Source organism: Stylophora pistillata, chromosome 1, assembly GCF_964205215.1.
Source record: "Stylophora pistillata chromosome 1, jaStyPist1.2, whole genome shotgun sequence".
NCBI lineage: Eukaryota > Metazoa > Cnidaria > Anthozoa > Scleractinia > Pocilloporidae > Stylophora > Stylophora pistillata.
In genome coordinates, this window is record NC_142519.1 from 35980715 (window position 1) to 35997205 (window position 16491).

A 16491-nucleotide genomic window follows, 5' to 3' on the forward strand; every position below is an offset into this window, starting at 1 on the left:
TCAATAGATGAGTACAAATACAGCGTGATATTTGTACTCGTCTATGGCGTTATTCGTACTTGTCTAGGTGTAGTTGGATGATAAAGGGCATTATAATGTATATTAAAATTAGCCAAAGAAGTGGCCACTATTTTCTATATTGGCTTTGATTGTCATTTTTTTTCTAACTAACAGTAGCTTTAACTATGTATTAGGGATGCTTTTAGCTGGAAAGAGCTTTGTAGAGTCTCATGGAACTGGACACATGGATATTGTAAAGACAGATACATAATCAGGTTTAAATGCAAGTAAGTTTAACCTGTTAAGTAATTAAGGGAGAAGGTTTTGATAAAATCTGTGGTGCTTTATTGGTGGGGATACTCCAAGATAATTTGGTTTTGTAAACTGAGTTATTAATTGTTCTCTATAAAGAGCTGCTGAAGCTAACTTCAGTGTATCTCCATCCCGTCTATCCCCTTCCTTTCATTTCCTCTCTCCTTTCTTTCCCTCCCTTCTTCTTTCCTTCCCTCCTTCCCCTCTTCTTTCCCTCTCCTCTCCCCCTCCCCTCTTCCCCTCTTCTCCCTTTCCCCTCTCCCCCTTCTTCTCTGCCCCCAAACTATGTTAAACTTAGATAGATAGATAGATCACTTTATTTATACATGGTAAATTCCACTCAGTCATCTACAAGCAATATACCTACAAATGTAAAACTTAAAACTATATAATCATTATAAAATATATACAAAGATTAAAAACCTAATCTAAACAAACTGAACTAACTTCTGATAAGAATGAAAATAAATGAAAATAAAAGTACTGCTTTTCAGGGACGCTGTGTCATTAGTTCACGCAAAACTGAAGTTACTTAGCTTCGTCTTAAACTCACCTAGTGTTTTAGATACTCTAATATCAGTCAGAAGGCTATTCCACAACGCGGCACCACTATAAGAGAAACTTTTACGAACATAATCGGTACGAGGTTGCGGAAGAGCCAGCCTCACCTCACTATTTTGCATTCTATAACAGTACTAGTAGTATCATTACGAGAGTTGAATTTATTTGGTAAATAATCAGGTGTCTGTCCATTTAGAATTTTGAGCATCATAACAGCTTTGGCAAAAAGCCTCTCATTCCTTAGGTTTTTCCAATGAAGTCTATGGAACAGGTCTAGAGCACTAGAATCATAAGGGGTTGACAACAATATACGAGCCGCACAGTTCTGCAGCTTCTGAAGTTTTTCGGTCAGACTTGTACTACAGCAATCCCATACTAAGCTGCAGTAGTCAAACTGGGGCTTTACCAAACCACTGAAGATGTTCAAAAGAGTGTAGAATGGTACAAAATCCCTAATGCACTTAATTAAGCCCAAAGCGGAAGAAATTTTCTTACAAATTTACCCAAGACATGGCAACTGTTTGGTGTCTTATTATGTTTGGATGAAGAATAATACTTTTAGTAACTTTCCCAGGGAGTTTTACCTCCATTGAGTTATTAATTGATAACAACTAACAATGGACATGGACATAATACTTAATATTTTAAATTGTTCATTTCTATCGCAAGCCTTATGCCATGGATTCAACTGGGAAGACCTCGGCAACTGTTTGTGGCCCAAGCCACTGATATTATTGTGTATCAGTTAAGAAAACACACAAAGGGGGGACAGTTTTCATGGAAACCTTTGATGACCTTTAGTGGTCACCAGGGTGATATCAGTAAGTTTGTCATCACTGGAGGGCAGTTGTTAACCTGTGGTATGGACAAGTCAGTCTGCACTTGGAGTCTGGAAACAGGATTATGTAATGGTGTATACCTCGGGCATACTGGAGAAATTCACAGTCTAGACTGCTTTGGAGAAGTAATAGTTTCAGGATCCAGAGACAAAACCATTAAGGTTTGTATGCTATATGCAATTTTTAACTAGCACAAACAGAACACTCTCTGCAGACTGGTTTGGTTGGACACTGGTAGTTTATTGACTAAAAAGTTCAAATTCTATCTTTAATTAGTATAATTTCAGAGCTGAGCAAAGAGTTTCCAGCAATCTGATTGGTCAAGCAGTTCCTTATATGATACTATAAAAATGGCCCCACGCGGTTTATATAAAATATTAAAATAAAATGTTAATAAATGTTACTAAAATGTTATGATTTTAGAAATTTCTCTCTTGCTCAGCTCTGAAATTTTACTAAAAACACATGTCTAAAACAGTGTGCCCTTATGAAAAACAATATGCACTAAAAACATTTACCAGATGAGGGTAATTTTTACCCGAATTGACCAATCAGAGTGCTTTGTTTGTTTCAGTTTAGTGCCAGGTAAAGTTTACCCTAGTGGGGTAAACTTACCATTAGCAATTCGCTCGTTAGAGCCCTTCTATGGGCTGTATCAACGCAAAATAATTACATTTTTTCCGATTGTGCCTTGTTAGAATCGAATTTCACGATTTGGAGTTAAAAAAGGTGCAAAACCGATCAGCTTATATCTAGGATGGTGTGCTTTTGGATTTGTCGGGATTCGAAAATTGACACGGCTATGTTTGCAAAGTCACGTTCGTTTTACCTTTATGATAAAAGATTGTTGACGTGAAGGTGTTTTATTGACAGGTTTTAGGTGACAAGTTTGTACAATAATAAATCAGGCGTGTAATATAATCCTGCAGCAATCCTAGCGCGCGTCTTCATGACGTTAGCGACCTAGTCAGCATCGAACTTACACTCTCGCGATCGATCATCGGGACGCCACGACAATGTCCTCCTTTTCTTTCTGTTCTTAAATAGAATCGATAAAACAGTCAACATTTTGAATTGTAATGTACGATGCACAGCGTTTCACTCGCAAAAAACGTGACACATACAACTATGGACACAATATGTAATCTGTGAACATCTTGGTGCCACGTCACGCACCAAAGAAACCATGTACGTTTAGCCATTTCTTCCTTCCTGAGAAACTACTCGAATATTGCAGAGAGTGGTGTCACATTTTACTGCTGATGTAGTCGCAAAACTCTTCAATGCATGCATGATGGAAACTACTTTCTGAAAATCTTTATTTCCAGATTTTCCGAAGAGTGTTTCTTGCGAATTCGAGAGCGTACTTATCGAACTAAGTAATCTACCCTCATGTATCAAAGTATCGGGTGTGTAATCTAATTAACGCATTCTATCCGGCGACTTTAGCAGCGTAACTTGGAAGATCACAATGGATCCTCGAGCCTCCACAAAAATTTCGTTTCCAAAATTCCTTTTCTTTATGAAATCGATAGAACAATCAACAATTTGAACTGTAATGTAAGGTGCGCAGCATTTCGCTCGCAGAAAACATGACACATGTAATCTGTAAACATCTTGCTGTCTCGTCACGCAGCAAAGAAAACATCCACGTTAAAGTTATGACTCTTAAAGGACAAGAGATTTTATGTGTTCGGCTGCTCTATTATGCGCACAATTTTTGCCGATTCGCGAGTGGAGTTGCCAAGATATCTTCATGGAAATGTTTTTTTCTCAGTACATTCAGCAGCAGTGAAGTGTTAGTAAAAAATGGTGCCATTCGGAGTAAACGTTCTTTTCTTAACTCAAGAAAAAAATTTTGGGGGGCTCTGTTGTTGTTTCACAAAAGCCCTTTAAAACTGAACAAGTTGGAAAAATCGTAATTCTCTTTTCAAAAGCCACACCAACCCGTATTATACCGTTAATTTCAAGTTGTTTTATCGGTATTTCCTTCAAGCTCTGACACCGGCACCCACTAACAAAGCGCGATTTTTTAATTCAATATCCACTCTTGACGGAAAATGTTCTAATAAATAAGTTGTCCAAATTTACAGCTATGCAGACCAGCCACCATTCCTCAGAAATTCCACTACAAAATTTTGTGTAATGGGGAAGGCAACAGGAAGAATTAAGAAAATTCAATCTTTTCCGAATAATTTCACAGAAAGGAGCATAATTTCAGAACGTAGCTGTCCCAGTTTTACACCGACGGTTTTCCTTTTAAGAATGCCGCACACAAGCTTCATCTCACACTAAGAGGAATTTTCTAATTTCCTTTTCAAATTGTGGTCACCTACGTTCCATTATACTGTTACCACATCACTCAAGTTGCCATGTACTAATAGAAACTGGTTTTTCGTTGGTATGTGAAACCACGTATAACCACTTATAACATTAAAAAGTTGAGCAAGTTGAGGTTAAGCTTTTTCACGAGCAAGTAGAGAAGCTGTGAGAATTTGCAATTTCAAATTACGCAGTAAAACAGAAATGCGCGCCTCAGGGTTGAAGTATCTCCTTTGTAAAGCATACACGCTGGTTAGCTCCAAGTGGCTAATTTAGAATTATTCACCAAATGAGCCAGCTCCTTTTTTACTCGTTTGCTCCTTTGTTACCGTTGCCGAGCCAAACGGGCCACTAAGGTAATACGCACTTTTAGAGCGGGGTAGGTTTGTGATTGAAGTCTGAATCAACAAGCTGTAAGCGAAAGAAATAAAAGAAATTAGACGAAGAATGGCGAGAAAAAAAATTATCATCGAGAAGGACTGGAGTTAGTGTGTTACGAAGTCATCATGTGCCGGCACCCGACCAGCAACCATATTGAGTTCTGCCGCGCTGTGCTCAAGCTTCTTTAAAGAAAAAGAAAATTGTCGGCCAGAAAATAGAATTAAGGATTGTTACTGGCAAGATGTGTTTCTACCGAGAGTCTCCTGAGACTCAGCAGGACGCCTTTGCGTTCCCATCGGCAGTGTTCGCGCCAAAACTCGTGCACGTGACATTGCTGTGTGGCACGCGGTTCCGTTTTTGTTTTTGTTTGCTTAACTCTCGCCATTCTGTCTCGAGTTTGTCGTGTAGTTCGCTGCGTAAATAAATCATGCTAAAGTTGAACGTACTCGTCGTCCTGAATCCTTGTTAAATCGCCGGAACAGGCGGTCTGTTTTTCAAGTTTTTAATTGGAACAACTCCACAACAACTTGTCCACACCGAATAGACACGCGTCAGTCGGATACGATTAGATCAACCTTAACAAAACAATTTTTTCGGATAGCGCATTTCGTAACCTTTCCATCAATAAATATAGTTTACGGTAGTTACGCTTCAAACAGTGCGTTGACAATTTCTTTTGGGAAAGACACCCGCGAAGGTATATTGTTTTCATCAAGATGTTAGATCGGAGACATGCGCAGTCGATTGCGTGTTGTATATCTGGGATGTTTGTGATGACATCACGTAAAATGCTCGTGGAAATATCGGTAGACAGCCGTCCCACTCTGCTCGAAATCAAGGGCACGTTAGACGAGATGAGTTTTTAAAATAGATGTCTTTAATTGCTTGTGGAAGTATTCATCAAGGTCTTGAACGGGTTAGTGATGACTCTTAGAGGACAAGAGATTTTTATGTGTTTGGCTGCACTATTATGCGAACAATTTTTGCCGATTCGCAAGTGGAGTTGCCAAGATATCGATCAAGTACTACTTCATGGAAATATTTTTTTCTCAGTGCATTCAGCAGCAGTGAAGTGTTAGTAAAAAATGGTGCCATTCGGAGTAAACGTTCTTTTCTTAACTCAAGAAAAAAAGTTCGGGGGGCTCTGTTGTTATTTCACAAAAGCCCTTTAAAACTGAACAAATTGGAAAAATCGTAATTTTCTTTTAAAAAGCCACACCAACCCATATTATACCGTTAATTTCAAGTCGTTTTATCAGTATTTCCTTCAAGCTCTGATGCCGGCACCCACTTTGACATTGAAACTACCAGTTATTCTATTATTTCAACTATTGTCCGAGCAGTCAACGAAAGGAAGTAAAAAACGATGGCAATCAGAAAGTGCCGTACACGCTCGTCACTTCACTCTCCAATATGACATTTTATAACTAGAGTAATTCCAGAACTTAAAAATGGTTTAGGCTACAGTGACAATCTTGAGATTTTTGTTGATTCCTCTTTCGTGGAATCAACAAACATCTCAGCAGGTTTCAGAGCGTGACGTGGCACCAAGATGGTTAAAGATTACATGTGTCACCAAGATGGTTAAAGATTACATGTGTCACGGTGGGCGCTTTCCATTTGACCAAAATTTTTGAGATTTCTGGTCAGAAATCGAATGGAACGGGAAAATTTCCGCGATAAGTTTTCGAAAATTTAGGAATACGTTTTGAGTGTACCCTCTTAGATACGGTCGGACGCGTTCCATTTGGCCAGCAAAAATACCGACATTTTGAACCTGTGATTTTTGTTGAATGGAAAGCGACCCTTGTCACCTAAAACCTGTCAATAAAACACCTTCATGTCAACAATATTTTATCATAAAGGTAAAACAAACATGACTTTGCAAACATAGCCGTGTCAATTTTCGAATCCCGACGAATCCAAAAGCGCGCCATCCTAGATATAAGCTGATCGGTTTTGCACCTTTTTCCACTCCAAATCGCGAAATCCGATTCTAAGAAGACACAATCGAAAGAATGTAATTATTTTGCGTCGATACAGCCCATAGAAGGCTTAGGCTCTGCTGCTTGAATGCTAGATCAATTAAAAACAAATCTGCGGATTTTGTTTGCTATGCAGCATCCACCGGTGCGGACATTTACATATTTACAGAAACATGGTTGACGGAACGTGACATGGCACATAGAGCTGAACTTACTCTGCCTGGTTTCAAGCTGCTCGATCAACCGCGTCTTGGAAGGACTGGTGGTGGACTTGCACTCTTAATAAAGAGTGGCATAGATGCCAAGAAAATGGACGGTGGTGAGCGTAGATCTTTCGAATTTTTTGAATGGACTCTGCGTTATGGTTCAAATAGCTTGAGAATTGCTGTCATCTATCGTATACCATATTCTCAAGCCCATCCAGTCACCACTAGTGTTTTCTTTGATGAATTCATAACTTACCTCGAGTCGATCATCATGTCTCCTGAGCCGTTGCTGATAACGGGTGATTTCAATATTCATGTCGACGTACATACTTACTCTGATGCTTCTCGTTTTCAAGATTTACTATCGTCTATGGGCCTTCAACAGCACGTGGATAAATCTACACATATATCTGGGCACACCTTAGACTTAATGATTACTCGTTGCTCGGATTCATTTCTTACAGCCAAACCTATGACTGACTACTTGTTTTCAGACCATTTTACTGTTCTTTGCGATCTTGCCTTAAGTAAACCATCTCCCAAAAATGAGCAAATATCATATAGAAAACTGAAGGCAATCAAGATTGAGGATTTTAAACAAGATCTGTCTACCTCTGAGCTTTGTAATTACAGTCCAGATTCGCTTAACGATCTCGTTGAATGCTATAACGATACCTTGTCCCAAGTGCTCGAGAGACATGCTCCACTTCGATCTAAAGTTATACGATCTCGACCTCTGGTTCCTTGGTTCAATGAAGATATAAAAAATGCCCGCCGTGAAAAACGGAAAGCAGAAAGAAAATGGCGACGCTCTGGCAAACACGACGATATGTTGTCATACAAAAAGATCAAGAATACGACAAATCGATTAATGAACGAAGCTCGAAGCCAATACTATCATGACTTCATTAATGATAACAGTTCAAACCAAAAAAAGCTCTTTGCAGCTGCAAATACTCTTTTGAATCAAAGGAAAAAGAACACTGTGCTACCACCTTGCGATGATAAGCTTGAATTAGCTGATAGGATGGGCTCATACTTTGTTCAAAAAATCACTGATATTGGTACAAGACTCGACGTTATGGCTCAAGATCTTTCCACTGACCCGCTTTTAAACTGTACATTGTCACCAACCCCCAAATTTAGTAAATTTACAGCACTTTCTGAACTCGAAGTACGGAAACTTATCGAAGGTAGCGCAAAGAAAAGCTGTTCTTTTGATCCGATGCCTACCTCACTGGTTTTTAGCTGCATTGATGTCCTGCTTCCCGTGATCACAAAAATGATAAATCTATCCCTCGTGGATGGTGTGTTTGCTGATGTCTGGAAATGTGCACTTGTTAAGCCGTTGCTCAAAAAAGCTGGTCTTGATCCACTTCTTAGTAACTACAGACCTGTTAGTAATTTGCCATACATATCGAAGCTCACCGAAAAGGCGGTGTATAATCAACTTCATTTACACATGATAGACAATTCTGTTTATCCAGAAATGCAATCATCTTACAGAAAAGGACATAGTACCGAAACAGCGCTTCTTCGGGTTGTTAACGATATCTTAATGAAGATGAATTCACAAGAGGTCACTCTTCTTGTCATGTTGGATCTTAGTGCCGCCTTCGACACTGTTAATCATGATATACTGATCAAACGTCTCCACGAAGAATTAGGTATTGCTGATTCTGCCCTGAGCTGGTTTGAGTCATATCTCCATAACAGGATGCAAAAAGTTGACATCGAGGGATCGATATCTAACCCATTCGATTTAGGCTGCGGTGTTCCTCAAGGGTCGTGTCTTGGACCGATTCTATTTATTATATATGCATCTAAGCTCTTTAAGATCATTGAACACGAGCTCCCTTGTGCTCATTGTTATGCTGATGACACCCAGTTATATCTGAGTTTTAAACCTAATACTACATCTCAAGACCAAGCCTTGCAAGCAATGGAGAACTGTATTGGAAAGATCAGGAAGTGGATGATTCATGATAGACTGTTAATTAATGATAGCAAGACTGAACTGATTTTAATAGGCTCAAAACAACAATTATCTAAACTACAGCCAATCAGTATCTCCGTTGGCAACTCGGTAATTAATAATAGCTCCGAGGTAAAAAATCTAGGCTGTTGGTTGGATGCTAACCTAAGCATGTCTAAGCATATTACAAATATTTGCAAATCTGCATTCTTTTATCTTCATAACATTAGAAGCATTAAGAAATATTTACACGAAGACAGTCTCCATACTTTAGTTCATGCGTTTATAACGAATAGATTAGATTATTGTAACAGTCTTTTGTATGGTGCCTCAAAGGAACTGATAGCTAAAGTACAACGTGTACAGAATGCAGCTGCAAGACTGCTATTGAACGTTGGAAGGTACTCGCATATTACTCCTATTCTATATGAGTTACACTGGCTTCCAATCCAGGCTTGCATTAAATTTAAAATTCTTCTACTTACTTTTAAAGCGCTTCATAATTTACTTCCGTCATATATTAACAGCCTCATATCTATTAAATCAAAATCTTCTTATTGTCTTCGATCTAATGACGGTCTTTACTTAGAGCCCCCTAAGGGTAAGATGCTGAAGACATTTGGTGATCGATCTTTTCAGGCAGCAGCACCATACTTATGGAACAGACTCTCATGAAATTAAAATGATTAAGTGTTTGGATAAATTTAAAAAAGCTATTAAAACATTTCTGTTTAATGAAGCTTTTTGTAATCATTAACTTAGATATATTACATGAAATTAATTTATTCTTATGTATTTTTAGCTACCATTACTATTGTAAATTTTTATTTAGATATATAAGGTTTTTAATTTTTATTCAGTGTAAAGCACTATTGATCTGTACATGTAAATAGGGCTATATAACTAATTAAAATTTATTTATTTATTTATTATTTATTTATTTATTTATAGAAGGGCTCTAACGAACGAATTGCTAATGGTAAGTTTACCCCACTAGGGTAAACTTTACCCGGCGGTAAACTGAAACAAACAAAGCACTCTGATTGGTCAGTTCGGGTAAAAATTACCCTCATCTGGTAAATGTTTTTAGTGCATATTGTTTTTCAAAAGGGCGCAAGGTTTTAGACATGTGTTTAAAACAATTATTCACCTCAGGTTCAGTGAATATTGTCGAATAATCCCCTTTACTTCGTCTCAGGGATTATTCAACGATGTTCACCTCGCCTTCGGTGAATAATTGTTAATGATAAGGTGGATGTAACTCAGTTGTTAACCCTTTGAATGCCCCAAGTGACCAATTTCTCTTTACAATATAAGTACAATATCAAGCAGCCAGGCATGTTTTTATAAATTATTTAATAAGAGAAGCCTTCTTGACCCATTTAGGTATGGTGTCAGCAAACCCAATCTTGTGTCCACACCATTGATATTCAGGATAATGTTTGGTCAGTTTCCCTTAATCCAAGCACCAGGTATTTATTTATTTATAGTAACTTCCATTTAGTGACGAAGAATAATGATAAAAAGAATAAAAAAAAGGTACTAAATGAGGGACTAATGTACGGACTCGAAGTCCCAGCGAGGTCAGCCCCCATTTTCCAACACTGTTAACATTTTTAAAGGAGTTCCTTTTTTTAATTGAAATATAAGCAAATTCATATTATGTGTCAAGTAATTTTAGACAAGAACTGAGCCACCTTAGCCCAGTTGATAAGTTTTTTGCTTTGGTGAGGGGATGTATTTGATAATAAATGGTTTTCTTTTTACAGTAAATTATAATATTGCATAGAACATATTTGATAATCCTGGATCATCATCAGAACCTTTAAGATACAAGGTGAAGCTCCAAATCTCCTTAATGACTCCCTAAAACTTTGAGATAAATCTTAATTAGTTATGAATTGGTTCTTTGAGGATTTAATATAGTGTCAGTCCTCATTTGTCATTTGTGATAGTTTTCCACTACACTAGCCTATCTACAACATCTAAATGCAATTACATCTGTGATCTCATTTACATGAACATATGCATATAGTGGTGAAAACCACTAGACAGGTTGATGGGGTATTGAACTTGAAGTTGACTTATTTACATGTAAGAGAGATTTCTGCTGAGAAGGTTTTTGCAGGAAGAATGTACAAAATAATGTAGATGTACTACTGCAAGCAGTGTTACTTAAAAGTTGTAATTTCCTTGAAGAACATATTTTGACTGAGTCACATTCAGCTTATTATAGCATAGTGGAAAACAGCTGATCACTCAGTTCTGTAAAACTTGGCTTGTTACATTTTCTAACTCAATCAAAGTTAAGCAGTACTTATTCAAAGCACACCAATTCTGGAATAATGTTGATGCTCAACTTGGTTTTTTAGATGTTTAGCTAGTGGAAACAGTGGTCATACCAAAGGCAATGCACCTTTACAGCTGTGGGATATCAACAGGTGACCTGACTCTTACCATTATTTTGATGGAAATTGTTAAGAGTTATTTTTGAATTCCTCATCCTAAAACCCATTCAGGGCCTCTTTTTCTTTAACCGTTTAACTTCCAAGTTTTGGTTATCAATTCTTCCCTCCATTCGGAACATGTTTCCTTATAAATCATTTGCAAGAATTTGGTGTCTGATCAAGATAACAACTCCAACCTGACAAGTTTGAGTATTCTCATAACCTGTTTGTTGAAAAGAGAAGTTGGTATTATAAGGAGAAGTTACATGTTAAACACCAATTGGGAGTCAAGAGAGTCTCACAGATTTAATACCCAAGCCTCACTTCTAATTAAAATTGCAGTCTTGTGAATTATATTTGAGGATAAAAATTTCAAAAGTATGAGGATGGAAATGTTGTGTAAATAAGTAAAATCTGTAATCATGCTTAAAGGCCAATGTTCCAGACAAGAAAAAAAGCAATATATTGTAATTTAGCATCTTTAGCATGTACTTCTATCATGCCCTAAACTACACTGGATTCTGGTTAACGCCATCAAAAAATAGGCATATTAAAATGTCTGACTTGTTCAGTTATCACATTAAGGATTGTATGTGACCTCTCAGAGAAGAAACATGACAGACACTTTATCAAATAAATATGAAGACTCACAGAAAATGAACTTTAATTCATTTCAATGAGTCAAACCTTGGAGCTTCAAATATTTGCACTAATGTTCGAAGGGCTCAGAGCTTTGACTGAAGGTGGGCTGTCTTGTTTGACATGAAGACTTAAACATTTCTGCAGTGGAAGGTGCATTATGAATCTGGTGACAGGATCAACTCAAGCAGGAGCAGGGGTTCGTGGAATCAAGTGGGAAACTCCCTTCACATTACTGTCCTGTGGATATGATACAACTGTTAGACTGTGGGATACCAGACTTCATAACCACAGGTTGTACTTATCATTCTTTTCATGCCTTAATTTTCTGACATATAGAGAAGTAGATCCATCCTTCTTTTTTAAGCCTGTGGAGTCTTGTCTCATTTTCACCTTTTGCAATGCCCTCTCACACAATGTGCCCTCCCCCCATTAATGGCTGCCTAAACTGTTGCAATAATTATTCCCCTTGATTCCCTGTAATATCGGATCAGTAAGTGGCCCATACTTTTAAGGGCCACCCCCAGTGGTTTTGCCATTTTTAGTTTTCCAATTGCAGCTTTTGCTGTGTCAGTGGCATTTGTTAAGTTGACAGGCTTGACATACAACCCTAATATATGGTTGCCTTTGCTTAACTAGCTCATTACCATAGTTTCTTTCGATTATATTCACACTCTCTGTGACATCAGAGGCCTCTTTCCTTTGCAACTTTTTTTTAATGGTGCAATCCTGATTCAAATGTTACCCAACAAGAAAGAGTCCATCATCAAATAGTGCATGTCGAGGTGCCTAAGAGAAACTATGAAAAGTCTTGCATGAGCCATTTCGCATTGTGCTTTATATGTTTCTGCTGTTTCATCAGTGCTTCATCATGTGTACTGAAGTGGGAAGACCCTCATGACTCAGTGGTGTACTGTATTGATTCCGATAACAAGTGGATGGTGATCAGTGGAACCAACCGGTATGGAGTGGTAAGTGAAATAATATTTGTATCACTCCATGGATGAATGGCTTTCAGGGCTAAATATAGGCTGGAATGATTCTTGACCAACTTTTATTGTTATTTTTTTACCTGGCTTCTTCCAATACTGTTTTCCTGAAGTTTGACTGTTAATTATTAGTGCAAGTCTGCAGTTTCTTGAGGGTTGTGGATATTATCCTTAAACTCCCATGAGTGAACAAGAGAGAACTCCTCCTTACAATATCAATACATTATCAAGCAGACAAGTGATGAGAATATAAGAAATTATGATCCAAATGTGCTTCGTAGAGTACAAATAATACGTGAGACGAGTACAAATATCACACGATATTTGTACTCTACAAATATCCGCAAAATATGTCCCCGCACTGAAATTACAATTTGGCATGGTAGATAATAAATCTCTTATTAGAAGTTTTGTTGTGTTGTATCGCTGATTATTTTTACTCATTGTTTGTATTTTGACTCACCCTACGGGCTCGTCAAAATACGGTACAACTTGTAAAAATACTCAGTGATACTACAGAGCAAAACGTCTAATAAGATAGTTATATATATATATATATATATATATAACTAACTGCAGACAGTACTGTTTCGGCCATCTGGGCCTCATCAGTGCCGTGCTGATGCTAGGATGGGGGAGAACCGATATGGTTACCCCGAACGATCCCACATTTCTGGTATCGTCTAAGCCATGCCAGAGTGCTCAAACTAGGAAAACCTAGTGAGCTATGCGCAATGCTAGCGGCAGTGACTCACCCCACAGTGCTCAATTTGGACATGAAAGCAGAGCTTTGTATACCAAAGAGCTATATCTAACTGTAGACTACTGTTTTGGCCTTCTGGGCCTCATCAGTGCAGTGCTGTTGCTAGGATGGAGGAGAACCGATATGGTATACCAAAAATATATGGTATACCAAAATAGCGGAATGAGATCACTAAAAAGTGCTCAATAGCAGGGCTAGAGCTATGGATAATTATACCTCAAGAATTAGGTTACTTGAACTTTTACTGCAACAGTTGCCTGACGATTGCTTCGCAAGAGGCATGAAACTCAGAGTTGCAGTAAAAGTTCAAGTAACCTAATTCTTGAGGTATAATTATATATATATATATATATATATATATATATATGTCAATTAGGGGAAAATTGGTTGATCCAATACCAAATTCTCCAGACTAACATCATGTGAATTGTATGACAGACAATAAGGAGAATAAGGGAATAATGGAATAATGGGAAACCATACCCACCAATCTTAAATATATGCCTTACAATACCTTTAAGAAAGAATAGAAATGTCAACTTCGCTTTATAATCAAACTTAACTTTAGTTTACTGCTAATTTATTCTTAGTGTAGGCTGCTATTTATACGACCATTATGGTGTCCAACTAGAAAGCTGACTTGCTACCTTGGACACTGTGCTCATCTCAACCTTATTTTTAGAGCCAAATATTACCTTAATTTTTTCTCTTTCTTGTATCTTTAATATAAACCCTGAAAATGTCATTTATAGTGTGAAATAAAGAATTGAATTGAATTAATGAGATCTTGGGAATGAAAGAATTAACTCCTTGAATGAGGGCCTTTTTGTTGTCCCTCCCATTGTCCAACACTTGAAATGACTGGCATTCCTCTTTTCCTTTATACTGACGTAGTTCAGTGCTTAGTCCACAGTCAATTTTGCACATTTATGTCATAATGAATTTACTGCTGCATTAGTAAAAAATCTATTCTTATTATAGTTTACAAACATATGCCCTGTATTACCTACTGAAGTGACCAAGTCCTGTTCTCTTACCATTTGAACAGTTTATATCTAGTTGAGGAGTCTTCTGTTTGCTAGTTTGAAGTTTGCTAAAAACTAATAAAAGTGTTTAAGTGGGAGGTAGAATGTACTAACAGTACATGTGTGTGCAATGAAAATGTGCAAGTTTCTTCTTGTTGTATATTATTTATTCATATCATTTTAGATTCCAAATTTCCAATTTTTCCTTTCATAAAAACAACAACAATAACAAGGAAAAAGAAACTAATAAACAAAAAACAAGACCAAGAAAATTTGAGTCATAGCACATGTCTTGATAACCTCTCATTTGTGTGAGAAAAATCTTGCCAATTTTTTTGTTAAATTTAGGTCAGGATTTGGGACAAACGGTTTAGAAAGTGCCTTCAGGTTTGAGTGCATATTTTTTTGGTAAAATGTTATCATGCCAGGTTTTGAAATACCTCTTTTTCAGACTTGGTACATTGTGTCAGCTGACAGAGGTGTTTCCCTAACAACTATACCACTGTTTCCCTCTTAGTGGCTACTCAGAGATCCAATTTTTAGACCGTGATTTTTCTGGTAGAGTTCGCTAAAACAAATATCCGAGGTATTTTACTTTGAATGTCGGAAATTAGTAAAGGCTTGAAAAGGTGACAAAATTGTGGACATTTTTCATCATGGTGGTTGGTCTGCAGAACTGTGGTCAGGGCTGTGCTCTAGCAGTGCCCAGTGGCCCCTGGTGCCTTACATTTGTACTTGGGCGACCTAGGAATTTTAGTTTTTTCATAAAAAGCATATGCTGGGCACCCTAGATCTGAGCACTGGGGCTCTCTTCAATTTTTCTTAGAGCACAGCCTTGCTGGTACAAGAGTTTGGGGTTGATGCCCTGTCTTAGGTGATTTTTTTCTAAGCCGGTGTGTGGTGTAGCAGTGCCTCTTTTTACTAAAAGTGTAAATATGTATCTGCCAAGTGTTAGAAAATTTGACAATGTTCTTAGGAATTTCTTGGAAGATTATGCTTAATTGTAGTGGTAACTTCTTGCTGCTAAAAGTAGTTAGAACATGTGGGTCTGGGATTTTAAACTTTCTTTCCAGATTTGTTGTAATATCCTTGCCATTTAGTAAATTATCATTCTTACTTGTGAATTTCCCTCTGATGGAGACAACGATTCCTATTTTTGCAGATGTACTACGCTGGCAGAAACTCATCCAGTCCAGTGTACTCATTGTCATTCAATAGAACATCACTTTATGTTGCTTTAGCCAGTGGTGTTCGAATGTTGGATTTCACTGTATAAGTGAGTTGTCATGAGGTGTGATATTTCATGTGGTTAAATGTTTATGATGAACTCTGGCTGCATTTTGATTGGCTCATGCAGTGTACATGAGAAGAGGTGTTGAAATGTAGTCATTAAGACTATTTCATCTCGTCTGTGTTACTTGTATCTGGTGAGTAGTAGATCATAGAGGCACAGATGTGCAACATTCATGTGTCAATTTTATTGTTGCCTTCTAATGCAATTTATCATCTATTTTGGTACAGAACCATGGCAACTTAAAATGTAATTTTTGAATGTTTGTACAGAATCTTAGAATGTGTTCCTGTTGGCCATGGCCAGACTGATAGCTTGCGCGATCACTGGTTGTGTCTCCCTTCACTATGTGTACATACATGTAAATGTTTTGGTTCCTTATAGACTTCACTGAATATATAGGATCGTCACTAGTTTGTAGACTCTCTAAGAGCTGGTTAAGGTAGAGCTAGGGACAAAACTAAGAATAAAACATAGTTAGGTCAATTGTTAAAGAATGGAACGTGTGCAAACAGAACTGTCAATAAAAACATCATTTACCCAGTATATGACTCTGATATCATTTCCATGGTCCTGCTGAGATTTTTCATAACATAGCTAGTAAATTTGTCTAATCAAATGCAATTACGCGAGCGTGCTTCATATTCCTATTGTGCACGTTCATGACGTCAACAAACAAATCCCTCGAGAAAAATTTTTTTTCGCGCGCGTGGCTACGACATTCTTCATTAAAAAACAGGAAAAACTTCTGCAAAA

The 16491-nt window shown here is 37.5% G+C and overlaps 1 protein-coding gene across 2 annotated transcripts in view; it reads left to right on the forward strand.

Moving 5' to 3' along the window:
* LOC111332542 (F-box/WD repeat-containing protein 4) overlaps window positions 1-16279 on the forward strand; it is a 17602-nt gene extending 1323 nt beyond the window's left edge. Inside the window, exons 2-9 of one of the 2 annotated variants that reach the window (XM_088753828.1) lie at window positions 195-287; window positions 1543-1873; window positions 9968-10053; window positions 10954-11022; window positions 11797-11961; window positions 12530-12638; window positions 14793-14831; window positions 15607-16279. In XM_088753828.1, the coding sequence (XP_088609954.1) occupies window positions 195-287; window positions 1543-1873; window positions 9968-10053; window positions 10954-11022; window positions 11797-11961; window positions 12530-12638; window positions 14793-14831; window positions 15607-15720 (1006 nt within the window). In that variant the 3' untranslated portion in view covers window positions 15721-16279. The remainder of the gene's footprint in view (window positions 1-194; window positions 288-1542; window positions 1874-9967; window positions 10054-10953; window positions 11023-11796; window positions 11962-12529; window positions 12639-14792; window positions 14832-15606) is intronic. The other variant, XM_088753836.1, reaches the window with a different exon arrangement.
* The last annotated feature ends 212 nt before the right edge of the window (window positions 16280-16491 follow it).